Below are 25,841 nucleotides of genomic sequence, written 5' to 3'. Positions count from 1 at the left end.
CATGTTCTGAGAAGCGGGGACACTGTGTTCTAATGTCCAGCAGCTCCTCTTCCTGTTTCTTGATCACATATCTGTTCTTCCAGATTGCCTTTTCACTTTGAAAACTGCAAAATTAAGTAATTCTAGTCATCTCTGTTTAAGCAGGCCCTTAAATAATCTGACTACTTGCTTTCAAAAGGTCTGTGAGAAGAAAGGGGTGAGGATCCGGGCAGGTCTGTGTTCCCAGACTGGCAGGAAGTCTGCGTGGGGGCGTTTGCCCTGGCAGCTCTTGATACTTCTGAAACCAACTGGAAAGGCCAGAGCTATGGTGGGTTTTTGTCCTCGTAGTCATAAGATGAAAGTGGTGCTTTAGACAGGAACTTTGCTTATCTTCACTGATGCTTTCCTCTCTGTTCATCCTTTGCAGAAATGTCGCCTGTTGCATTGTGATGGACATTTGTATGCGAGAGGAAGAAACAAAGGCACAATTTGGGTTTTGTCCTGGGAAAGGTGCTAGTGAGTTTGGGGGCTAGAAGCATAAGCCGGGAAGCTAGAGCAGAGGGTTTGGGGCAGCGCATTGTTGTGTCGAGGGATTAGGGAGGCAGGGGAGGACTTCTAGCCTGAGGGTGGAGGCGGTGGGGTCCAAGTGCTGAGGGCTGAGTGTGGGCAGAGTGTGTGCATGTTGGCCATGGGGTGGATAGTGTGACCAGAAGGGACCCAGTAAACAGAGCTCTGCAGGAAAGGAAGACCACTTTCTCCAACGAGAAAGGACAAAGGGTTCATTGTTGCGGGCGGGTGATGTTTGGGCAGAGTTGATGGTGTCCAGAACAACATGGCCTGTTTTGCATGATAATGGCTGGACTTTATTAAACACAGGGTCCCCCACCTGGCCTGATCAAACTGATCTTTTGCCTTGCTGGTAGAGACCAGACAGGAGACAATTTGTGTGAGGTGTTTCCTGCCCTTAGGAAATGGGCTTTACTGGGCAGGAGGTCTAATGTGACGTTAGAGGTGTCTTGGTTTTCTTTTTCTGTTCCATGTGAGCTATAGTGGCATCTCTAGTATGTCATCCTTCCTCTAGAACCGTGGTGTAAACTGGGAGTGGTATTGTTCCCCAGGAGCATGTGGCAATGTCTGGAGATACTTTGGTCGTCACAAGTTGGGATGGAAGATGCTACTAGCTCCTAGCAGGCCAGGGATGCTGCTAAACACCCTACAGAGCATGGGACAGCCCCCACAGCAAAGAATGATCTGGTCCCAGATGTCAGAAGTGCCAAGGTGGAGAAGCGTGGCTTGCATATTCCAGTTTGACTATCCAAATTTTATTTACTGGACATTTGGGTAAAATAGCCAGCTTTCAGCTGTTATGGAAAAGTTCTGCAGATCTTATACAACAGTGGAATTATAGTTAACGCTACTGAACTGTACACTTAAAAATGGTTAAGAGGGTAAATTTTACATTCTGTGTTTTTTACCACAGTTAAACATTGTAGGTGCTCCTGCCCTTGTGGCGTCTTGTTCCTGTGGCCATCCTGGAGATGGTGGTGGGCTGCACGCCCCCTGTTCCACCTTGTGGGCTGCACCTCTGGCTCTGAGCAGCAAAGCTCACGAGGACAGACCGCCTCTCTCTGTCAGGGCTCACTCAAGTGTCCTGGGGCATGGAGATTATTAAAGAATTAGAATTCATGTGACTGTGGGGGAAGGTCCTCAAGGGAGAGTTGCAGGGTCCTGGGCGATGGAAGTCGCTAAGCAGTGCGTCTGAGAAGCCCATCTGTCCAGCGTGGGGAGGGGATGCTCAGAGGAGGCTGGCCCTCCACGAGTCTGAGCCAGTATCTCCCAGGGCCCAGGGCCACTGGTTGGTTGTGGGACCCCCAGTTGGGAAGAAAGAGGGGACATAGAGAAGCATGGTGTGAGGACAGCTGGAGGCGCTGGGCACCTCTGCCTCCATCCTTCGCCCTGTGACTGTGACATGACCTACAGAGAATCACGGCTGCCACACCACCTCTACTTTACACCTTGGGCTGCTCCCTCTTTCGACCCAATCCAACAAAGAAGCACACAGGGGTGGAGCTTCTGGGAAACGCAGTTCCCATTTTCACCAAGATAGCCCCCTACTGCACCTAGGGTGGAAACAGCTGGCCTGTGCACATTCTGTACATTCAAAGGGCAGCTGAGAGATGGGCCACCTTCCTTTTTATGCCTTGCTTGATTGCAAATACGCAAAACTTCAACCATGGCATATTCTGAAGAGGTATTTGTGTCTTAGCTTGAGAATATAGCTGTCATTTAAATCATGTTGTTTTGTTTGTTTGTTTGTTTTGTTTCAAATAGCAGAAATGCGGTGTGGTTTCCACATAATCCACTTAGGCTAAACTTTTATAAAACACCCTATTTTTAATTGCAACTTTCTGCTTTTTCAAGTTTCTATAATGCTATAGTAGCTAAACAAGGGAAAAAGGAAACTTAAGTAAACAATAAGAACATCTAGGGTAATTGAGCTTTTGTTTTTTTAAATTTTAAACAGTCGTATATAAAAGATATAGAAGACACTCTACCTAAGTAGCTGGGAGTATGGGAAATGACGATGTCTCCCTCTACTACTTAAGCTTCTCGTTTCCTCATGTTATCATCAAGAATGGGATAATTTGTCCCTGAACCTGAGAGATGAGCAGCCTAGCCTGGGTTCTGGTCTCAATTTGGGCATGAGCAAATTGTAATGATACTAGAAAAATGATCTGTAAATACACTCATATGATACCTTAGAGTTGCAGCATGTTTTCATAATTGTCGTACTTTTCCCCTCCTGCTTGTCCTAGGGTGTAAGACAACCAACTCTTATCACTAATTTTGGGGTGACAAAACAGAGACTAAGAAAGTTAAGTAATTTCTCCAAATAGTGTAGTTACGTTAAGTGGTAGAGGCAAGTCTTTTGTGTCAGATCACTCCTCGTCTTTTTAAGACCTTCCATGACATGCAGTCCCTCCCCACCCACTCACCCTCTGTGCCAGCAGGGCCCCCTGTGCGTGCCTGTTCCTGCATTTGTCTCATGGAATGTACATCAGTTGGGGTCCAGATAGGAGACAGGAACCACACGGTCATTGGAACAGGGAATGCTCAGTATACAGCAGGCCTCGGCCAATTGGCCAGATCCTGCTGTGCCCACTTGCTCCTGTCCTGTCTGTCTACAAGAGCAAGTTTGAACAGTTGCCACAGAGACCGTATGGCCTGCAAAGCCAGAAGTATTTACTCTGTAGCTCTTTGAAAAAGTGTGTTCATTCCCAGTGTAAAGAATTAACTAGTGACAGGTTATTACTTGTTATAATTAATTATTATAGTAGCAATTACTAATTACTAACTAGTAACTACAGGTAGAGAGAACTCTACAGAATTCAGGACTAGCAGATCCAGGGAGCAGCACTCCGGCGTGGGGCAGAGCATCTGAGGAAGAAATTTGCAACTATCTTCCCCAGCTGCTTCTAAAGCGGAAAGTCAGATCTCAATGGAGTGTGGTGACAGGGGTCCTCTGGACAGTGGACATGTTCACTGAAAGCCACAGGCCTGCTGGCAAGCAGGAAGCCACCCCTGGCATGCCAGTGAAGCTCACCAGGAAGCTGGCTGGGGTGTCTGTGGAGCTCACTGGTTTGTAACTAAAGCTCTCTGGGAAGCTGCTCACTGGGCTCCTGCGGAACTTGCCAGGAAGCCGCCGTTGGGGCTAGTGCCACTGGGGTTCCATGTGACCTCCCTGTTCCACAGGAGCCAGCAGAGGAGAAAGCACATAGCAGTTAGAAAGGGTGCCCTTTCTTCCTCCACTGTCCCTCCAGCGCCCTCTACTGACAAGGCTGGCAGATGCCGGCCGGCACAGGAGAAATGTTCACAGGGTCCAGCTCCAGCATCACAGTGTGGGCTACGAAGGTAGATTCGAAGTTGGGAGGCAGTGCATTGCTGACTGGCAATGCTGGATAGGTTGTCTGCAAATCTTTCTCTGCTAGATTGTAACCTCCTTCCACACACAGTGTCTTGAAAAAAAAAAATGCTCCCTGAACACTGCTCTCAATTAACCATCTCTTAGGCCATCCTGACCTGTGTTCTCTGGAGTGCAGCACTGAGGACCTCTGCCCCACCTGGAGAGGAGAGACACACCTCTAGCTTTCTTCTGTCTCCCACCCACCGCCCCCACCGTGAGGGTAGTGAGCCACAGGATGGCCACTCACTCTCCTATGGTTCCTTGTGCAGCTGGCCTGGATTCTGAGGCTACCACACTCAACTGCTTGAGGCTGATTCCATCCCCTGCCTGATTCTCAGTCACTCCTGGAGCGATCAGCTCCTTTTCTGTGTCTGTGTAGAACTTCTGTCTGCTAACCGCCCTCTCCACAGCCTCCAGGTCTTGTCCAGTCTTCTGCTGCTAAGACCCCATGGATGTTTTTGGTGGCCACATGCCCTCTGTGTACCTGAGATGACCACCCAGTCATCGTGTCCCTTTCACCCATCTTGCTGGCCTCTCTCTGTCCCGTCGTCCAGGCCACATCTGCCTTTCCTTTTCTCGGGGCCTCATGTGACTGCACCTTCATTTTAGGGAGGGATTAAAAGAGTGTTAGACCATTATGTTCATAAGCACTGGATGAAACACCTCATTCATCATCTAGTTCCAAAACATAAGGGGCAGGTTTTTGGTTTATTTTTTCAGGTTTTTTCTCTTTTGGTATTGTTTTATCATTTTTCTTGCTTTTTTGATTTTTTTTGTCGACCATGAGGAATTTTTTTTCTTTCATTATCAAGATTTTAGTGGTTGTTTTGAAGATCGATACACAGACATTTCAATTTGTACACAATTCTTTATGTACCTACCAAAAACCTAAAGAGCCGTGTAGTTGTGATTCTTTTCCAGTCATTCCAGTGACTTCCTAGCTTAAAATTTGAAGGCATATTTTCCTTATGAGGTTATCAAGTACCAGTATCTTCAGAAGTTCATAAGCTATTACATCATACATCCCAGTAATACACAATTTATTATCATAGACACTACAAACTCAAATTTTCAATCTTTCACAGCACGTTAACAAAATTATTAGGAAAACTGGGCTGTCGTGACCAAAGATGTTACAGCGTGCACACAGTTCTGATGGGGAGAGACAGGGTCAAGGAGCAGGTTTCTTTAGGAAATAATTCTACCGAAAAATAACATGGAGTACAAGTAATTTAAACTGTTCAAAACATTAAATGCATGGCTGTGACTCCAAATTGCCATTCAGTATGCTTTATATTATAGGATATAAAAACTGCCTTCCCCCCATCTATGGAATGTTAACCTGACAGCCAAGACAGTCAAAACTTCCCATAAATCAATATCCCACTATTTTCTGGTTGTGCCAGAAAATAAACAACCAAGGCTGGCCGGTTAGCTCAGTTGGTTAGAGTGTGGTGCTGATAACACCAAGGTCCAGGGTTCGATCCCTGTGCCGGTCAGCCACAAAAATAAGAGCGAAAAATAAACCACCACCAAATGATTTCATCTCTTTTAAAAAAAGCATTTACATTTAAAAAATGGAATGAGGTGGATTCTCTTCTTAAAAGTGTTTTTAGAGCTGCTAAAAAAACTTGCATTTATAAAATAGTTGATAAAAATACTCCTCTGGCTGTACAAGAAGGGAGGCAGGGAGCGCTGATAAGACACAGTTCATGATATTGGTCAGACCCGGCTTCCTTCTCTCCTGCTTCCTCAGAGGCTGGATTCTCCTGGCTTTTAGTTTCTCTGTTTTCTGAAGGTAAATCTCCTTTTTTTTTTTTTTGGCGGCTGGCTGGTATGGGGATCTGAACCCGTGACCTTCGTGTTACAAGGCTACCAGCCTGCTGCAGGTAAATCTTGACTTTCTTGGTTAGCCACCTTGGCCCTTTTGCCCTTTGCTCCCCTTTTGTCTTCTGTTTGCACATTTTTGTCTGAAGATGTATTGTTTCCTGCTGCCTTTTTGGCTTCGTTTCCACTTTTGCAGAAGCAGGTTTAGCTGACAACCTTGCCAGTCTCCTCTTGGCTGTTCCTTTCTGTCCCTGGGGCTGAGCTGTCCTTCCTTTCGTGCTGAGAGCCTTCCTGGATCTGGGCTGCCTGGCCACTGCCCCAGCTGCTGGGATGCTCAGCGGGGGCAAGGAGTTATTTTTTTAAGTCACAACACATTTGAGTGGTGGTTTCCATTTTCAGTGGGCTTCATTGTTATCAGAGCACAAGTCTGTCTCTGAAGTGGAGAACCTTCCGTGTAGATGAGATATACTCAGGTTATTTCACAATTTGCTACTTTTCCTGGATGAGTCAGGTTTCCTTTCCAAAGGACCTGAGCTCAGCTGGAATGAGTAAGAGTGTTAACTTAAGCAGACTACGGAGGTGACTTCAGCAATTGTCTTAACAAAAGGCACTGCGCGATCATGCAGTTATGTTATTGTCCGGAAAGTGAGGCAATTCTTGAGATGATCAGAACCGATAAATTGCAGGTGTGATTCATGGCCTTTGAAATATGATATTGGACTTAAAAAACATAAGTTCTTCTTTCCTTCATTTTGATTTCTGGTCATTGTGGTTTTCTAAATCCCTCAAGCTCAAAATGCACCGTCGCTGACGTGTTAGGTCCCTTCGCAGTCTTTGAGTCCCTGTGCACCTTGGTTTTGTCTGCCCTGTGTTTGTTGGGGCGCTTCCTCCCATCCTTCAAGGGGATTGCAGAGACTTAGGGGTAAGTACCCTCAGGTCACCTTCCCTGCCATTTTGTTCTCATTGCCAAAGAGAGTCATTCTGAGTGTAACTCCAAGATTAATCTTCCTGAAGTACTTGCTTTAATACATTTGCTCCCCGATGTCTGTGCCTGCTGCAGCTGGGCCCCGCCACCTGCCGGGTGACACCCAGCATCCGGTTCAAGGTCATGCTCCCAGTCTTCCTCCTTCCCGCCCTCATCCTCACAGTCCCCCAGGCCCCCTTTATGCTCTGCCCACTCTCTCATTCCTCAGCCATACCCAGCTTCCTGCGTCCGCGCCTGTCTGCACGTGCAGACCTCCATGCCGTGTCCTCCCCAGTCTGCGCCTTCAAGTGTCTATTCAAGTTGCCGGTCTTGGCCCTTTCTGTTCAAGAAGGCTTTTCATCTCCATCGGAGACAAGGTGGACAGGACCCTCATGCTCCCACTGCTCTGGACACGATTCCGGTCCCCTATGGGAATCAAGATTCTCCTGCTTTCATGGGTCTCCCTCCTCGGTCATCTGCATAGTCTGTTCAGTGAAGTACGGAAAACTGCGTTTCAAAAAAAGGCTTTCATTAACTGTTTGCTTTTCTCCTGCTGTTTGTAGAGAAAACATTTCTGTAAGAACAATGAGACATTCTGCACATTGTGTGACATTTAACTCTTCATTAGGGCCAAAGAGTGAGTTTTCCATACAGAATACCAATTAATAATGAAGACAAAAATATTTGGCCTGGCATGTGAACTTGGTGCTTTTGGTCTGTGTGTGCACAGCATGGCACCCGGGGCCAGCATCGAAGCTGTGGCATGACTGATCTCCCGGCTTTTTGCAGAGGGACTTTTCAGAGTTGGAGCAAGTGAGACCGAGGGTTTTTCCTGACTGCCATGGGACAGAAGTGCCCTCTTCATGGCACTGGCATTCTGCAGACCTCAGGCAATCACCGCTAATACTTGCAATGCCAAGCACTATCTTTCCCTTGTAAACACGAGACCATGACAGAATCAGCACCATGCTGTAATTCTGTAGCACGTGTTCCAGTGTGGGGAGGCCAGCAGTCCCTGTCATTGTCCTGCGAAAACCAGCACTAACTTTAGGTTTGTTCCTCACCAAGTTCAAGCCTAATGAATTCTCCCCAACTTGAGAAGTTTGGTGGGGTAAAGAGTGTAGAATGGAGGTTCTCGAAGTTGCTTTTTCTTTTCTGACTACTTTTCCCATGAGCACAGTAAACATCAAAGAAATGCTTTCTCTTGGCAAGAAGGCCAAGAGGAAAGAAATACTGCTTTTTTCCCAAAGCAAAACACATTTTTTGCTGGGAAATTCAAGTGGATTGTGGTTAGGGAAGGCAGATGGGTGTTGTGGAGTGTGGTCTTCATTTCTCAAGCAGGAGCTGCAGGAGTCTTTACAGATGGCAAGTGACAAGGTGTGATCCTTCATCGTGAAGTTGGAGAGTAAGTGACAGCAGTAAATGACAGGTAGTCTCACAGGACTTGTTTGTACAGCATTTGTGGGAATGAAGCTGAAAAACCCACCTGGGCACAGCTGAGTCAGACACAGGTAATGTGTCTCTCGGAGGAAGTGCTGCTTTAGAAACTGTCCCAAGGCACTGCAAGCCATTAGTCATCCTGGCTTTGCCTAAAGATTTTCCTGTAATAATCAAAGTCAAAGGTAGTATTGCAGGGAGAAGAACAAAATTTTCAAGTTCAGCACCTGTCACCCTTACACTGGGTCAAAATCATTTTCTTGTTTTTAGATTTTAAGGAATGCATAACTTTTTACTGTGGTAAAATACATATAAAATTTTCCACTTACCCACTTTTGAGTGTGCTATTCAGTGCTATTAAGTACATCCACATTGTTGTGCAATCATCACCACTACCTATTTTCAAAACTTTTCATCTTCCCAAACTGAAACTCTGTACCCATTAAATACTAACTCCCCAGTCCTGCTGCTTCTCAGCCCCTGGCAACCACTATTCTATGTTGCATCTCTATGATTTTGACTCTTCTGGGTCTTTCATATAAGTAGAATCAGACAATATTTATCCTTTTGTGACTGGCTCATTTCACTGAGCAAAGTGTCATCAAGGTTCATCCATGTTGTAGCATCTGTCAGAATTTCCTTCCTTTTTTAAGGCTGAATAATATTCCATTGTATAGATACACCACATTTTATTTATCTATTCACCTGTTCCTTGACATTAAAGGCAAAAACAAAACAAAGTTCTATCCTTAGAAATTTGCAATGATAGAAATGTATTTTGTAAATGTACATTTTGGGACACTCTTCAAAATACAGGCTAAATTAGCTTTCTAAGCAGGTGTCTTATTAGCACTTGATTGACATTATTATCATAATTCTGTTACTTTGGTCAATATTTTATGTTTTACCTTAGGTAAAATGTTGGATTCTTCCCCTTATTACTTCTCTATGCCTTCTTTCGAGCTCAGTAAACGTATAAATTGGATTCTCAGTTTACACCATGTTTCCTTTGATGGTGGAATTAAAATTGGGAAAAATCATCTACTCCTATATTCATAGAAGTTAATGTTTAAGTCTCTTAAATGAGATTAATGTGTGTAAATATGTTGGCGTTGTTTTCTTTTGCCGCTTTACTCCACAGCAAAATTTCCAAAATGGTAATATGAAATATAGTGGGAGAAATATCTACTATCAAAACGTACTTGAAAAGGCCTATCTTTTCACCAATTTATAGTAAATAAATTATATGTTTATATTCAGTCATAAGGTCATCTCTTTTGTGAGAGATGAATTATGGTTTATTCTGAATGAGGTTGTAGACAGTTTCAGCTAAAAATTGTTAGGAGCTGATTTATTATGCCTAACTCAAGCTTTGAATTGAAAGTTTTTGATATTAGACTTTGTGCATACGTTAGTGATATAATTAAGGGCATCTACATTACAGGTAAGCTGTGTTATTCATTGTAAATACAAGGAAATGAGGAAAAAGAGACAAGGATTCTCAGACTCTGGAGTTTGCAGCCATGGAATACACATGGATAGAAAAAACTTTTGTGGTCTTTGAACAGGGTGGGTGTCTTGGCAGTCAAGAAAAGTTACTACAGACAGGAAGCCTCCAAAAGAAAAACTGGCCCCAGGATGTCAGGAACTGCCTTGGAATCGCTGGGCCTCTGGGGATGGAAAAAACTGAACTCCACAGCTTACCTTCCTATCCACACCTAATCTTCCCCATCTTCGCCTCCCTTCCTGGATGCCCTCATTTGGCCCAGTGCGGGGATAGAAATGAGCAAAGTCAGCGCATGCACTTGTAGGCTTTCTAGCAGTGACATGCAGATGTGCAGGGATAGTTCTAGCTACAACCCTCAGTGGTGACATGGCAACACAAAGACCTCCCTCATCTCCACTCCTAGAACTGAGCCCTTCCTCTGTGCGGAGGCTTTCTGCGGGGGCTGGGGGAAGGGCTTCGGATCCCAGCATCCCCCAGCTTTGCCCCCCTTTTTCCTTTGCTTTCCTTTCCTCTTCTCTAGACTTTTGAAGCCAGTTGTCCATGGAACAAACTGCTTTATATTTTTGTTAGGGGTGGTCTTTTAGTTTCATTGATGGTGTTGACTTGCAATGAAATGATTGCTACATTAATATAAGAGTGCAGTCGTCCTGTGTTTGTCTATTTTGATGCCTCTCCACGTGTCGTTGCTTCCCTATGAGTGCCTGTCCCTCAGGTGTTCTCCTGTTTGTCCCCAAAACCCTCACTCTCTCAAGGCCACACCAAGTGCCACGGGCTCTGTGAAATCCTTCTGTGAGCACCCACACGTGAAGGAGGGCAGATGTAGTTCCAACTTGTCTGTACTTTACTGCTTCATCTACGTGCCCCTTATACCTTCTACCTCACTCCTCCAAGGAGGATCTGAGGACCTGCAGCATTGGCATTTCTGGGGAGCTTGTTAAAAACGGTTTGGATATGCAGAAACACAGGGCCCACCCCAGCCAGACCTGCTGAATCAGAATCTGCATTTAACGAGATCCTGGGTGACTGGTCTGCACATTACAGTTTGGTAAGTGCTGATCCACAAGGCTATATAAATGTCTTCAAGGTGAGAAATAGGTCTTTCAAGACCCACCCCCTAAAGTATCTAACACAGTCCTTTTGTGCATAGTACTTGCTCGATAAATATTTGTCCACCCACGCTCATGGTGGCTTTTTGTATACTACACTAGAGAAGAATTTAAGTAATGGTTTTTAGGTGGTAGTTACTAGATACAGGCCTGATCTGTAGGAATAATCATGTGCTTGCTCTCTATGCAGTCTGCTTTCTACATTCTAGATTTCACCTTTAAAAATGATGTCCCCGGTGCTTTCGTGGGGTGGGAGAAGATGAAAACAGTCCAGGCTATCCTTGAACTACTGCAACATGCCTTGGGAGGCTGCAGCCTGTTTGTCCTCGTTTGGACATTGTCATTCACCCCACCCACTGTGGTGCTGGACATCGATCAGATGGGCCTGCTATCAGCATGCCCCCAGCCGACTCTGGTGATTGACACCAGCTGGACTATTGGTGGTCCTCCCCATGGAACTAGCTCCCGTGCACTCTGGGTTGCACTGGCTTATGCGATACTCATTCATACCTCCTGATCTTTGGAAGGCCCCTCGTCCACCAGTGTTGGAGGCCCAGGAGCTGTTCTTGGTGGTCGTCCATCTGCAGTCTGTTTTCTTTCTAGGTGGACTCCCTCAGCAACCCCCCCGTCCCACCTCCAGGCTTTGAATACCTTCTGTCGCTGGTCACTCCACAGGCAGGCCACCAATCCCTGGGCACCATCCTCAGACAGCCAGCTACCCACTGGTCCCTCCACCTGGGTGGCCCCTTCGCCTCTCACTTGGGGCCTGTGAGAACCTACACTCTACCACGAAGCACCCACATTTGGGCTGTACAGGGCTGAGCGTGCAGTCTTAGGCGGTGGACACTTAATTACAACCTGTGTGTTATGACATTGGGAGGGAATTGTCTAGACTTTTGAAACCAGTTGTTGACAGAACAAGTTGCTTCATATTTTTGTTAGGAATGGTCTTTTCATTTTGTTGATGGTGCTAACTTGCCATGAATAATTAACATCAGAGTTCAGTTGTCTTCATTTCTAGGTGGAGATGTTAGGAAAATATGCAGCTTCAGGGCTGAGGCATCATACCTTGCTTAGTACCCAGCTCTTTAACCGTGTGCATGCTTCCTGCTGAGTTTTGGAAGTTATTGTCAGGTTAATCGTGGCAGACGGTTAAACTGTACGCCGATGTGCTCTTAACGCGTCTTTGTTTTCTCCTGGTTTCCCTAGCAGTTTGTAAAGCTTTTTGGTGTAAAACAAGGGTTGACCTTTTTTGGGACGAGCCGAGTAGTAAATATTTTTGGCTTTGTGGGCAAAATTACTGAATTCTGTCCTGTAGCATTATGTAAATGAATGGGTGTGGCTGTGGTCCATTGAAACTTCATTTACCCAAAAAAGAAAAAAAAAGAAAGGAAGCAACTGGCCGGACATAGCTCACTGGCCATAGTTTGCCAACCACTGTGCAAAAGATAGGCATGTCAGCCGGGGTTAGCTGCTGCTGAGTTGGATTATTACTGAGTACGAAAAACTGGGTTAAGGATTTTTTTTTTTTAAACTTTACGTTATGTACAAAGAGATAGCATGGTTTCTTTCCTTGGGTAGATGCCTTGGATTATCCATTCCAGGAAGAGTGCTTAGTCCAACTTGATGAAGCCTGTATCTTTAGTGTACTGACGGAAACGCTGGTGGCACATATTGAGGCCGTTATTTCTGGATCAGACCAGGCCGGTTGGAGCAAACACGGCAAGAGTGAGAACCCTGGCCAAATTTTCACAGGTGGCTCCAGTAGAGCTGTGGTGACCCATCTTGTCAGGAGGGCAACAAGGCAAAAGGCAGGGATTTAAAGACCAGGGGTTCTCAGGATAAAGGTTATCATATAATGGATGAAATTCAAGCTTTTAAGGAGTCCGTCAATACATATTCAGAGCATACTGTGTTTAGCACTGAGTAGTGAGTATTTGAATATACACAGCATAGTATAATAATCTGATTAGGACTATAATTTAAAAAACCAGATAGTAAGTGTTAGCAAGGATGTGGAGAAATTGGAACCTTTATGCACTGCTGGTGAGAACGTAAAATGGTGTAGCTGCTTTGGAGAACAGTCTTGTTGTTCCTCAAAATGTTAAACATGGTTACCACAGGACCCAGCAACTCCACTTCTAGGTATATACCCAAGAGAAATGAAAACATATATGTCCACCCAAAAATACCATGTTTATAGCAGCATCGGTCATAACAGTCAAAAGTAGAAACAACTCACATGTCCATCAGCTGATGCATAGATGAACAAAACATGTCCATCCATACAATGGAATATTATTCAGCTATAAAAAGGAATGAAATACTGGTACATGCTACAACACACAAGAATTTTGAAAGTATTATGCTAAGTGGAAGAATCCAGTCACAAAATGATGCCATTTATGTGAACCATCCAGAATAGGCAAATTCCTAGACACAGAAAGTACATTAGTTAGTGGATGCCAGTGGGTGGAAGGATTGGAAAGTGACTGGTTTTGAGTGCAAGGTTTCTTTCTTACAGGGTTAGGGAAATGTCCTAAAATTTATGGTTGTACAACTCTCTGTAAGTATACTAAAAGCCACGTGACTATATACTTTGTATGAGTGAATGTATGGTATTTGAATTATATTTCAATAAAACTTACAGAACAGCTAATTAGGTACAGGATTAATGTATGAGAAACAATGTTAGTAATAAAAATGGTCCAAATTTATTGTCTGGATAAAGGAAATCTAGAAAATGCCTCGGTATCTTTGGATCGCATGTGCTCACTCGGGTGTCTTTCTGAGCCTTCCTGTTCCCTCTGTGAACAGCAGCCCTTGTCCTTGGGTGGGCAGACCAGGGTGGGGGATGCGGTACAGTAAGCAACATCCTAGCGCACCCCCAATCCCTCCCGGTCCCTTGAGGGGGATGAGGAGCCTCCCGGATCCTGTTCCATCCACACTCGCCAAGCCAGATGGGTCCTTCCACTCTTGGATAATCCCGAAGCCAGTCTGAGCACCAGTGAGCTGCATGTGGCACGTGCATGTTGTGCACTCTATGTTCCCAGCTGGTTCTCAGGCATTGCTTGCTCATTTGGGAGGCTCATGGCACGTGCTTCTCTGTTACAGATTGAAGAAGGAAGCAAAGCCGCAGCGGTTGACAAGTTGCTGGCTGGAGACGAGATCGTGGGCATCAATGACATTGGTCTCTCAGGGTTCAGACAGGAAGCCATCTGCCTGGTGAAGGGGTCCCATAAGACCCTGAAGCTTGTAGTCAAAAGGTAAGACCTGGGTCTCCTTCCACATTTGCCAAGACAAACATGAATGAGCAGAACATCGGGCCTGGTTGGCTTGCCTGTATCTCTGTAGAGATCTTGATTTGGACTTACATCCTGCATGGGTGTGCACATAGAAAATGTCTCCCAGGCAAGGATGAACCCAGCATCAAAAATATAAGATTGCAGAAAATAAAAGAAAAACAAAAAGAACAGGGAAAAAAAGGAACAATTTAAAAATAAATAAATAAAAAGAAAAACACATTTTAAAAAGTTTGAAAAAAGGAAAGAAAAAACAAAACAAAACAAAAAAATTTGTTTCCTTATTTTGTTACAACTGATTTTTAAAATGTTTGATTAAGCAAATTTGAATCTTCCTACCTTCCTTTGTTCTGATGAAGTGATATGTTGTTGCCTGTTGTTTACACAAGGTGGCAGGCTACTGTGTTTTTGGTTTTTAATGCTATGAAGAGAATGTGACCACTGCGTAGACTTCAGCATCAGCCTCCAGGTGTTTATAGTGCTGTGCTGAGATCTGAGGGTAGCGAGCTGCCTGTTCTGGTAAGTTAGATCGTTGATAGAAGCTTGCGTGATTTTAAGAGGTTAGAAAGTGAAGTTAGGGATGCAGTGCTTTTAAATACAGGAACTAAAACAATATACCAGGTTACGTCCGGGTAAATAAAGGGGATTTGTGATTTCTTGTTTTAAAATAGAAATAATTCTCCACCTCGGTTTTGAAATGTTTACATGTCTTTTTTTGGCAAAATTAGCACATTCTAATTCTGGTTGGCTGTAAATTTTAAGAAATAAATTAACGCAAACATTTATTTTAATTTTTATTTAATTATTTATTCATTCATTCATTCATTTTTAGCGGCTGGCCAGTACTGGGATCTGAACCCTTTTACCTTGGTGTTATAACACCGTGCTCTAACCAACTGAGCCAACCATCCAGTCGTTATTTTAATTTTTAGTACAAACTTGAAGGCATAGTCCCAAGGACTTAACTTTTTTTTTTCTTTCTTTTTTGTGCCTTAAACAGCATCCAAGGAGAGTTTCAGAAATGTGGAAGGAAGAAATGTTCTTTGCCCATTAATGTATCAGCCTCATTTCTAAGTGGTATATGCTATTTAACATATTTAACAAGCACTTGTAAATCAGAAAGTAAAATCTCAGAATGGCAGTTTCTGAGCCATTTGGGGAGGATGGGACATGAGAGTTACTGTCACTTTGTATGAGGGGGTCTTCAAAAAGTTCATGGAAGGATTTGTGTTATCTTTTAATTCTCTTTTTCAATGAACTTTCTGAAGTACCTTCCTATAATGATTCCTTTGTGGTCACATTATTAACCCTCCAAGGCAGTACATTTGTTCTTGGTACCAACTCGGTTGTGGGCTGCTGGAACCCCTGTCACACTGAGCCAAGTTCATGTTCTTACTACAGGGGAGACACCAGCTTTAGTGGACGCAGTGGGCAAATTTTGTACCCCCAGGGCCTATCTGTGCATGTAAATTCCCAGCACGGGAGTTGCTGAGGCAGAAGGTGTGTGCCTTGCGGACCTTGCTAGACATTTCCAAACTTCTCAGACCACTTGTTTAACCACGTCATCTGCAGCATAGGGTATTTTCAGTCCGTTTGTTCTCTCTGTGAATATGATAAGTGAAAAGTGGTTTTATTTTTTAAATTTGCATTTTTTAAAATATGAGTTAAGTCGGACATCATTCCATATGTTTAGAAGCATGATGTATGTAATTTCTTTTTGAACTAGACGTACAAATGCACAGATATAGATAGGCAATCTGAAATCTGGTCAAAGTAAAGCACCCATACCACATGGGAGCTGGCAGGTAGGAGGAAAGAGAAGGTGCCAGGGTACCTGCTAGCTGATGTAGCTGAGTCGGTATTTAAAAGATTCTTGGGAAGAGGATTAAATATTTGCTCTGAAGGATGGATGGGAGCCACTGTGTGGAGTCCCCTCTTTGTGTTCTGCATACCCAGTTTCCTTTAAATGAGAAGTGCACAAAATGATTATGTGATTTAGATAGAATTTAATATTTTCAGTAATATGTGTAACTCAATATGAGAACAAAAAAGGCTGTTTTTTCACTTTTAATAATAGCAGGCATTTTAGAATTTTTTAAATAAAAAATAAAATAAATAGTTTTGTACTAATTTTTAATAATATATGTAGGTACTATCTTTGCCTATTTAGACAGAAAACAAGTTTAACATGGTGCTTTGTTTAGAAATGAGAATGAAATTTTCCAAACTGGTGAATTGGTAACACTGGGATTTATTGCTGTCACCCAGCTCATGGCAAATGCCTACCGTAAATACTGAAGATGTACACAGTAAGGACTTCTGAAACTCCAAACTAACTTCTAACTGTTTTCTTTATTACAAAAGCACCAACGAGTGCTTTTTAAATTGTTCTTCTTAAAGCCAGAGCATGTGTTCTTCTCTATCTAAGTTTAAACCTCCATTTAAATCTCCCTGCCCTCCGCTTTCTTCATCCCCAGGCAACCACTAATCTGCCTTCTGTCCCTATGGCTTAGTTAGCATTTTCTAGCATTTTATGTAGGGCTCCAAGATAGAGGGCCCACTCTCAAAACAAGTGGCTAGTTCATAAAAAAACCAGTGCATAAGTAATTCATAGACCAAGCCACAATCGTATAAGTATTGCCCCACTTAGAAGCATGACCAGATGATAAATTTGGTTCTCATCCTTGTTGAACTTGATGCAACTGCTTGCCCGTCTCTGGTGCCCTAAGATGCGGTGGGGTAGGGGCACGTATGCCTCAGCATAGACTCATGCACCCATGGTTTTCTAAGTGACATTTGAATAGTGGCTCAAACTCCCCTCCCCCTAGCGACAGCTGCTACGTGTCTTTTCTTTCGTGGGCTCCTTTTATCTTGGTGTGTGTGTGGCGACTGGGGGACCAGTAGGCTGGGATGGGATTGCGGTGGACCAGTTTCACAAAGCAGTGGCATCTTGTTTCATGGGCACAGGCAATGTGATCTTGTCATCGTTGAGAAGATCAGCCAGTGCCGGGAACGCAGTGCATGAAGAGACACACGGATCACTATCTCTCCTCAGCGAAGTTTCTTTCCCAGACAGATGAGAGCAAGCGCTTCCTCTCTCCGGGGCAGGGGTAGCTGGAAACAAAGACCATGCGACTGTCATCCACACCAGCTGCGCATCTGCTCTCTTTCGTGATGCACAGGTGCATGTGCACCTGAGAGACGGCAGGTGGGGCAGGTCAGTGCCCAGGAATCCGGGCACCCGTGGTCAGGAGAGGCCGAGCTAGGGGCTTTTGCCTCGTCCTTTGCTCCCAGGCCACTTGTTCTGTCTTTGCCTGGCTGAGGAAGTGCCCTTTGCAGGAGAGTCAAGACCGATGTGTAACCCTTTGTCATGTGTTGGTCTCTTTGTACCCAGGCCCACCCCCGGAGAGGCTGATGGGTAGGTCTAGATGGATTTGGGCTCTGGGATCTTTGTAGAGGGCCACAGGCTGTTTTGTTGGATGGCCACCATGGTTCTACCACTTGCTGGCTTAAAGCAGTTGTGCTTAAGTGCACTTTGGCATTTTCATGATTAACTTAGCTCAGCAGGTAAGCCCCTTGCTATGCAAAAGGACAGCCTGCTGTGCTGAGGAAGGACCAGGAAAGAACAGCACCTAGCTCTGCTAGGCTTCTTCTACTGCCCCTGTGCTAGGGGCTATGGTTGTCACTGTCCTAGGCACTAAAATATGCATTAACAACACTTCAGTGCCCATAATGTCAAACGCCCTAGGGAAATTTTATTTTCTCCCATCATAAATTATTTTCTAAAGCTCGTAATTATGCTTTCGCCCTTTTTTCTAAATTTATATTGTAATATTAACTTTGTTTACAGTGAAATCCACCTTCCAGTTCATCATTAATCCTACCCTGGATAGTTTCTCTTGAACGTATGCTATGTGACAAGCAGTTTTGTTGGAACCAAATCATTAATAGGGTTGATTCATGTTATTTCCTGTCTCTTTGCTGGCCGTCTTAAACCCTTTTGTGAATCTAATTACATCCACTAAGCTTGCATTCAGGAGCAGATTAACACCAGCGGGGGAGGTCTTTTTGCAGGAGGCCTGAGGGGTCCTTAGGCTGTGCCATGCAGTTATACATTTGAAGAAAGGAAGCTTCCAGTGGAGTGACAGGGCTCATGCTTGCTGGGAGTGTTTCTTGCAACATGCATCCCTCCTGAGATGTTACAAAGTTGTAATGATTTCTGCTTCAAGTTGGTATCCCCTCTGGGCTCCCCTCTGGCCTGCACTCCTTGGAGCTGTCCTTGAACAGGTGGCCTTGCAGCTCCAATGTTGATAGCACAGATGTTCCTGGGAGCCAGTGCAGTGGTGTGGCAGGAGTAAGGGGATGGCTAAGGCAGCAGGTTGTGCCCCTCTCCTCCTTCCCTCCCCTCCCCTCCCCTCCCCTCCCCTTCCCAGAGAGCTCTTCCTGGGGCAGAAACTGTGTGTGTTCAGGTGGAGGTATGTGCTCCTTAGTGGGGATGCTGGAGGGTGGCAGGTTTCACCTGTGCTTTGGAGGGTGGTCTGATGTCATTTGTTCATGGTTCGAGGGGAGTATTTCTATTTTGAGCATTTTGGGGCTTATGGCTGTTTGCTGCTGTGCTTATTTTCTTGTTAATACAGAGGAGACACTGAGGTTTACACTGGATAGACACCCTGACTTGTTTGGGCTGTTTTCCATTATTGTTTTTATGAAGTACAATCAGGAGAAAAGAGAAAACCGCATAGATCACAATTGTTTTATTTTGGGGAAAGTTACTTCTATTTGGGTTTGACTTTGTGCCTTAAACCTTAATCAGATAACTCTAATTACATGAGATGTTTAATATTCTAAGCCAAGTAGACAATACTAAAAACTTAAGATTTTGTTTTTCATTTCTTTCTCTAAAAATTGTAATAAAGAAACTAGACCTTTATAAACCGTATAATGCATACTGATAACCAAAGCATGCAGGTGATTTTTATAAAGTTTAGTTTGAGAACATTGATAATTTCTAATATATGAAGCCATACAGTAAAATGTTTACCTTATTTTTTTGTTTGAGGTTTCTAAAGGAACTGGGTTCACACTGTACAGATCAAGTTCATTCTGAGGTTTGAGGAATTGAGAAATTAATAATAGCATTAATAATGAAGGTAAAATAACTTTTTTTTTTTTTTAAGAAAAAGCAGCGGCTCTGATGAGATCCACCAAATCTGAAGTCCTCAGCTTTAGGAGAAAAGATTTATTTACGCAGGTCAAATTCCCAGTTTGCTGTTGAATTGGAAAGCGAATTGTTCTGGGCTTTGGAGAGCAGCCTCTGGAAATATCCTCTCTTGAGGCTTGAGAGTGCAATGATCTAGGGAGCAGAACTTGGTATTTGTCACCCAGGAGGAGGCGGCCAGCCAGAGGCAGCAGCCCAGCACACACCAGAGGGCCCTGCCGGGTGCTGTCACACTGACCTCTTAATGGGCTAGGCTGGGTGGGAGGCCTGTGTTGGGCTTCTATCCAGGGTTCCTCTCACCTTGCAGTCACTTGTCAGGGGCAGCAGACTAGACCTTTGCAAAGCCAGAGGCTCTGTCCACCCGCATGGAGCCCACTGAGTGGGTCCACTCTCTTCCCGTCTCAACCTCAGCTGCAGCTGCACCGGTGGGCACCAGGTTGCTGTGCGTGAGCTGCTTTGTCTAGGTGGAAACACATATCCAGTTTGTTGCCAAGGGGTGGGGAGAGGTGATGTTGGCAGAGCTGTGAGCAGATGGCAGCCTGGTAGGTCATAAAGGCCGATTAATGTCACATCTTCTGAGGACTGTCCCCTTTAGCCTGGCTATCACCAACACCCTTTGGTTCTAAGCAGGGAATCTTTGGGGAAGAAAAGAAGCACCTAGGATAGCTCTAGCCTTTTCTAGAAAGTAAGGGGCATTCTTTATCATTAAAGAAAAGCCTGTTGTTTTATCACCTGCTTTATTTACACAAAGAAAATGCTCAATAATGAAAACAGCTTCACTCCGTGCCTCTCTCCCCACCCCCAATCACAAGTTAGTTTCCTATGGCTCTGCCATCTCAAGGTACTTTTAGAACCAAACTCTCATAAAAACCATTTAGAACAGGTGCCCAGTAACTTGATTTCATCATTAAAGAAAGTCTGTTTGCAGCAGTTAGAGTCCAAAGGCCTTTCTAATTGAATGAAATGGTGTTAGTAAGGAAAGTGTCCAGGAGGTATTTGCTGAAGCATTGGGACGGTTATGAAATGTGCTGATTAAATAACTCAATAATTCCAGCATGGAGACTGTTCTTGTGCAGGCATCGTGGGTAGGATGATGGCAGGTGACAGCCAGCCTCCGTGCTGTGAAGGGAGGGGGCTTGTTCTGCTTAGTCAATTTGTGATGGGTTTGCTTGCATTTAATAAGATAATAAGAAAAGCAAAGTAGTTTGTCTGCATCTGTAGTAAAATAATCAAAAAAATACGGGGAGGACACACATCTTTGTTGAATGACTTTACAACTTTGATTTTCCAACTATGACATTGCAGTTTGTTAAATTTAAGAATATAATCGTTCTCTAGCTCGATGCTCTTGCAAAAAAAAATGAGTGCCTTTCATCCTCGGTGGGATGATAAATGATAAAATAAGAGAAAATTTTTATCAGCCACTTAGCACATGTTGATGATCACATGTGAGCGGACTGCTGGTTTACCAAAAAGACCTTACATGTGAGATACTATTTAGTAGTTCTTGGAATATGTAAAGGATCTGTAAAAAGTTTGGATTACAGTGACAGGTTTCCTTTGGAGAAATGTTGTTTGATCGGAACAGCATTGGACTACTGCCACATGCAGTTAATCTACAGCGGGAGTGTCCTTACGGTGCATTTGGAGGAATTCTTGATTTTCTTGGCAAATTTTATGGACCTTGTCTTTTTCTGACTTTATAGCAGAGTTCCCTCTGTTTTCATGGCCAAGGTTCAGCATTTCTTTGCAATGCCATGACTCTGAAATCCCTTTCTTTGGTTATGTTCCCTAAAGTTCAAATATCTTCTATATATCCCTGTTCCTTGTTTCTTTTTCCAAGAGAATTACCTTCTTGACTCTTTTAGTACCTTTTAACCTGAGGACACAGAGTAACCATGAGCTTCAGGAGGGGAATTTGAGGACAAATTGAGTGAAAATACAGTTAATTATTGTAGGCTTTGTGTAGTGGGCAGATCCAGAAAGGGCTAGGGGGATGAGATTGTTTCTTAAGATCTTGCTCCTTTTCTTTTGTATTTATTTACATGAGTAGAACTCAATCTTCAGTTTCTTGTTGCCTTTGTGTGGGTGTGTAGCTTTTGCCTTGTTTTTACTGATATGTTCACTCAACATATCAGTGACATTTTTTGTTTCTCAATGGCCTTGTTGTTAATCCTTAGGGCTTTTTATAATCAGTTATATTAATGGTTGCACATTTGAATGGCCTGAGTTTCTTTGCCAGCAAATCCATTCTGTTGAAATGTAGCCAGGAAGTTCTGTTGGCGCCCTTTTAAAACCTGAGTTGAGTGGAATAGTGCGTCAGACAATCAGGGGATATGTGCTGTTGAACACAGGTGGTTTGGATTCTGGGAGCGCAAGCCTTTTTTCTTTTTTCTTTTTTTCCTTTTTTTCTGACATTAATAGGTTTGGTTTATGGAAATGGAGATGATAAAAGTTAATAGAAAACATAAGTTATTTGGTTCTGCTCCAATTCTGCATCCCGCCTGTGTTCATTATGTAACATTCCTCCGGCCGTGTTTTCTGCTGAAGTCCCCGGGAGGAAGACCAGAGGCTGAAACAGGCTGGTTTTACTCTCCTGCCTGGAGAGAGACAGGGAGAGCCGGCCCCACGTGTGGTGCAGCTGTGACACTTTCAGCCTGTGGCTGCTTGGTCCTGGAGTTTGCCTAAAATGCGGCTTTGATGTCTTGTATCCATTACAGCTACTTAGGTCATTTGGGAATTTTATTCTTGCCTTCATTCTCTTCATGTATAAAGGCAGGAACTACTTGACTCTTATCCCACAGGACTGTAGATTTATCAGGCATGATGTCACCGTCCACAGCTTGGCATTGCCCAGGAAAGAACACTGCCATATGAATCTCCCCATGATGTCGTTAGGGGTCGCCTTTTTTTTTAAATAGTAAATACACACACACAGAGTTATCATTTATAGAGTGTGCTGACATTTTTTATACATTGATTTGATATATGTTAGAAGCACTCCAGTCAAGTGGTTAAGATATTCCATGAGGTCCTGCCTTCTGAGAGCTTGCAGCTGAGTTAGGCTGATAAGGTTTGGACCGGAAAACAGGTGGTGACTCTGAGAGGGAAGAAGGGGCGGGAGCAGAACAGCTTTCCTAAGGACAGGGCAGTGGAGCTGTCCTTGGAAGGCTGAGCCAGGTTTGAGATGCAAATATAAACTCAAGTCGGCCATACCAGGTGCTCCAAATCTAGAAACCCAAGCTGTAAGTCTGAAAGAACGGTGGAGGGAATGCTACAGAAGGGAGGCTTGGGAGAGAGAGGGGAACGCGTGGGGCTGGAGCAGAGCTTCTCAGGTGTGCAAACACACCTAGCCCACTGGAGCCTCCAGGTCCCGACTGTAGGGTCTGGGGTGGGCTTGAGAGTTTATTTTTTCTACCAAGTCCACAGGTGACCCTGCTGGCCTAGGGAACATGCTCCGAGATCCCCTGGGCTAGACAATGGAGAACCTTGGAGCATGCACTTCCTTCTGTGGAAACGGGGAGCAGCTGATGGTTCTGGAGTGAGGGCAAAGAAGAACTGGCCAGAGCTGTGTTCCAGGTAGATTGATTTGGCAGGAGGCAGAGACAGACTGGGAGAGGGAGAGGCCTTCTGGAAGCTTGGCAGGAAAAGGAAGGAAGCTCAGGGTCAGAGCCAGGGTTCGTTTTATGTTTGTAGGGAGGTGTTTCTTATTCGTTTAAAGAATTAGAGGGGTGTGTACAATTGCCAGATAAATTCCCATCTCCCCCAGCCCAGGTGTTCCCACAGCATGTGCTGGCCTGTGCCCTCTGTCGCACTTGTCCCTTGGGGGCCTTTGCACCCTCTCTCCTCTCCCCAGACTCTGGGGTCTCATGGCTTATCGCGGTCACTGAGGCCCCTGGGTGACGTTTCTGTGCTTCCCAACCCAGTCCTTAATCTTCAGGGCCTTCCAACTTCTGACTTCCTTGTTTCTGAGATGCCCTAGACACTATTATTTCTTTATTTTCTTAAGAAGCTTTCCCCAACCCCCCAGTGTAGGCTAAAATCACCTCTCCTCCCTCAATGCATATCCCCCCCCTCCCCGTCACAGTTTCTAGGCCAGGGCATAAGCTGGGCCTACGTTGCCAACTGTAGGCCCTTCCCTGCCTGCTGACCACCGTGGCCTGCAGCCAGACTGTTGCTGCTGCACTTAATTGCCTGGTGGGGTGATTGTAAGCTGGGTTAATTTTGGGAGGTCTCTTTGGCTTTCTTCTAAAAAGTTAGGAAAATAACCCAATGCCTGTGAGATTTTTTTTTTTTTGAGAGGAGGGAAGGAATTCTGTTCTTCTCTATAAATAAGAAAGATTTCAGGGCCGACCCATGGCTCACTTGGGAGAGTGTGGTGCTGATAACACCAAGGCCACGGGTTCAGATCCCTATATAAGGATGGCCAGTTAGCTCACTTGGGAGAGCGTGGTGCTGACAACACCAAGTCAAGGGTTAAGATCCCCTTACTGGTCATCTCTAAAAAAAAAAAAAAAAAAAAAGATTTCATTGAAGCAGTTCTTCTAATGTATTTAAAAAATGAAACAGAATATTTGATATTTAGATCTGTTATTAATTTTCAATAGCATCCTAGCATTTTTTTTTTTTTTTTTTTTTGTATTTGTGATCTTGTTATGTCCTTTTAAAGGACATTGTTTTGGTTTTTGAAATGAGCCTGTCCTTTCAGCAAAACCAAGACTACCTAAAATATAAAATTTTTAAAAATTGAAGTTAATTTGTTGTGCAGTTTGTGGGAAAGGATTTCAGGGGAAGCCTGAATGTATATTTCTTATTTTAAGGAATCATTAGACGTGCGCCAGTGGGATCTTCACTATTAATTATGTGGTATAGGAACTGAGTGCAAGAGGTCGATGTCACCCCTAGGGGCCCTAGAGTCAGAGCATGGTGCTTGCCCGCTTGCCGTGTACTGTGACATGTCTGAGTGCTGCTCATGGCACCCACATTACTAGGCACCAGCTTATATGAAGCCACCTGAGCGTGTATGGTGTGTGAGGAAACACCACAACCTTGTTGAAATGAGGATCTTGAATATGCTCTTGCTGTTTCTGTTCCATCTGGGAGGGGCTGAACCGAGCCACAGGCAGGTGAGCGTGGGCGGACTGCAGGTGGCGCCAGAGCGCCCCGCCCCCAGAGCGTTCCCATCCAGTCCTTCACAGGTAACTGACTAAGCTAAAAACTTAACTGCTCTTCACACTTAAATTTGAGGATTTGGTCTGTGGGGATCATTTTCTTTGAAATAGTTCTGCAAACTAAAGCGTTTGTGTATTTGGGGAGGAAGGTGCTTCCTGGATTTTCGGAAGCAGTTTTTAGATGGTTACCCTTCATTCTGACAATCTTTGTCAGGTAAAAAGTTGCTCCAAAATTAATGGCAGAAAATAGAATTTCCAGTTATATAATTGTGTGAGCACATAGCAGTTGACCTATAGGGAGGTACCTAGAAGCATGCTGTGTGTTAAGGCTGGTTATTTTAAGATTAAAAATTGCTGTAGAAAATCCCCAAAAGGTGGTTGTTTGTACTTTAAGGAAGGATGTGGGTGGGAGCGGTTCCATAGGCAGATAGCAGAGTTCCTGGTGTGCAGATTGGCTTAATAAACCTCCGAGACAGTGCTGTCCAGGAGAACTTTCTGCGGTGATGGAAAAGTCCATTTCTACATGGGCTAGTGTAGTAGCCACTGGCCACATGTGGCTATTGAGCACTCGTAATGTGGTTAGTGTGACTGAGGAGCTGAACTTTTGGTTTTATTTCATTTTAATTAATTTAAGTTACCACTTGCAGTTAGTGGCTACCTATTGGGTAGCAGAGCTGTAAGAGGTTAAGTAACTTGCCTCCTGTCCCATGCTTGTAAGTAGGCACACCTAGGATTGACACCCATCGGTCCAGGGCCAAAGCCAGACATGCAGGCAGGGCACAGCAGAGACACACTTGTTTCTCTTCACAATGACTGGGGCCTCCACTGGGGTGGCTTGAATAGCTAGAGATGTCTAGCGGATTGGGGCCTTGGGTCTGGCTGCCAGGTGGGTTCCTCAGCCTTTCTCCATGTCCCCTCTGTGCATTCTGTGCAAAAAGCTTCTTTCCCTCCTATGTCTGTCTGGTGGTGTCTGGTGTGTAGGATGAGGCACTGTGACAGCCCCGTGTCACTCTCCTTGCGGCCTCTCCACATGGCTTGCTTGGGCCTCCTCACAGCATGGCGTCTCAGGGTCATTGGATTTCTTACAGGATAGATGGCTTCCTTCAGAGAAAACATTCTAAGAGGTCCAGGAAGAAACTGGAAGGCTTCCTTTGTCCACGCTCAGAAGTCCCAGCACGTCACTTCCTCCCATTCTGTGCTTCAACAAGCACGTCACTTAGGCCAGCCCAGATTTAAGGGGAGGGCATGTGAGTCTACCTCTCACTGGGAGGGTAGCAAAAACTATGCAGCAGGTTTTTATCTACCACACATTTTGTGAAAACGAAATTGATTGCTAATGCGTTTACAGTGCTTGCTGATGATAGAT

The 25,841-nt window shown here is 44.5% G+C and overlaps 1 protein-coding gene across 3 annotated transcripts in view; it reads left to right on the top strand.

Annotated features, from left to right (window-relative positions):
* LOC134367373 (protein Shroom2-like) overlaps positions 1-25,841 on the top strand; it is a 125,324-nt gene that overhangs the window by 49,517 nt on the left and 49,966 nt on the right. For all 3 annotated transcript variants that reach the window (XM_063084110.1, XM_063084109.1, XM_063084108.1), the window contains exon 2: positions 13,899-14,050. In XM_063084110.1, the coding sequence (XP_062940180.1) occupies positions 13,899-14,050 (152 nt within the window). The remainder of the gene's footprint in view (positions 1-13,898; positions 14,051-25,841) is intronic.

The sequence above is a fragment of the Cynocephalus volans genome, chromosome X (genome assembly GCF_027409185.1).
Source record: "Cynocephalus volans isolate mCynVol1 chromosome X, mCynVol1.pri, whole genome shotgun sequence".
NCBI lineage: Eukaryota > Metazoa > Chordata > Mammalia > Dermoptera > Cynocephalidae > Cynocephalus > Cynocephalus volans.
The sequence above is the reverse complement of the archived record's forward strand: the minus strand, read 5'-3'. Positions and strand labels throughout refer to the sequence as shown.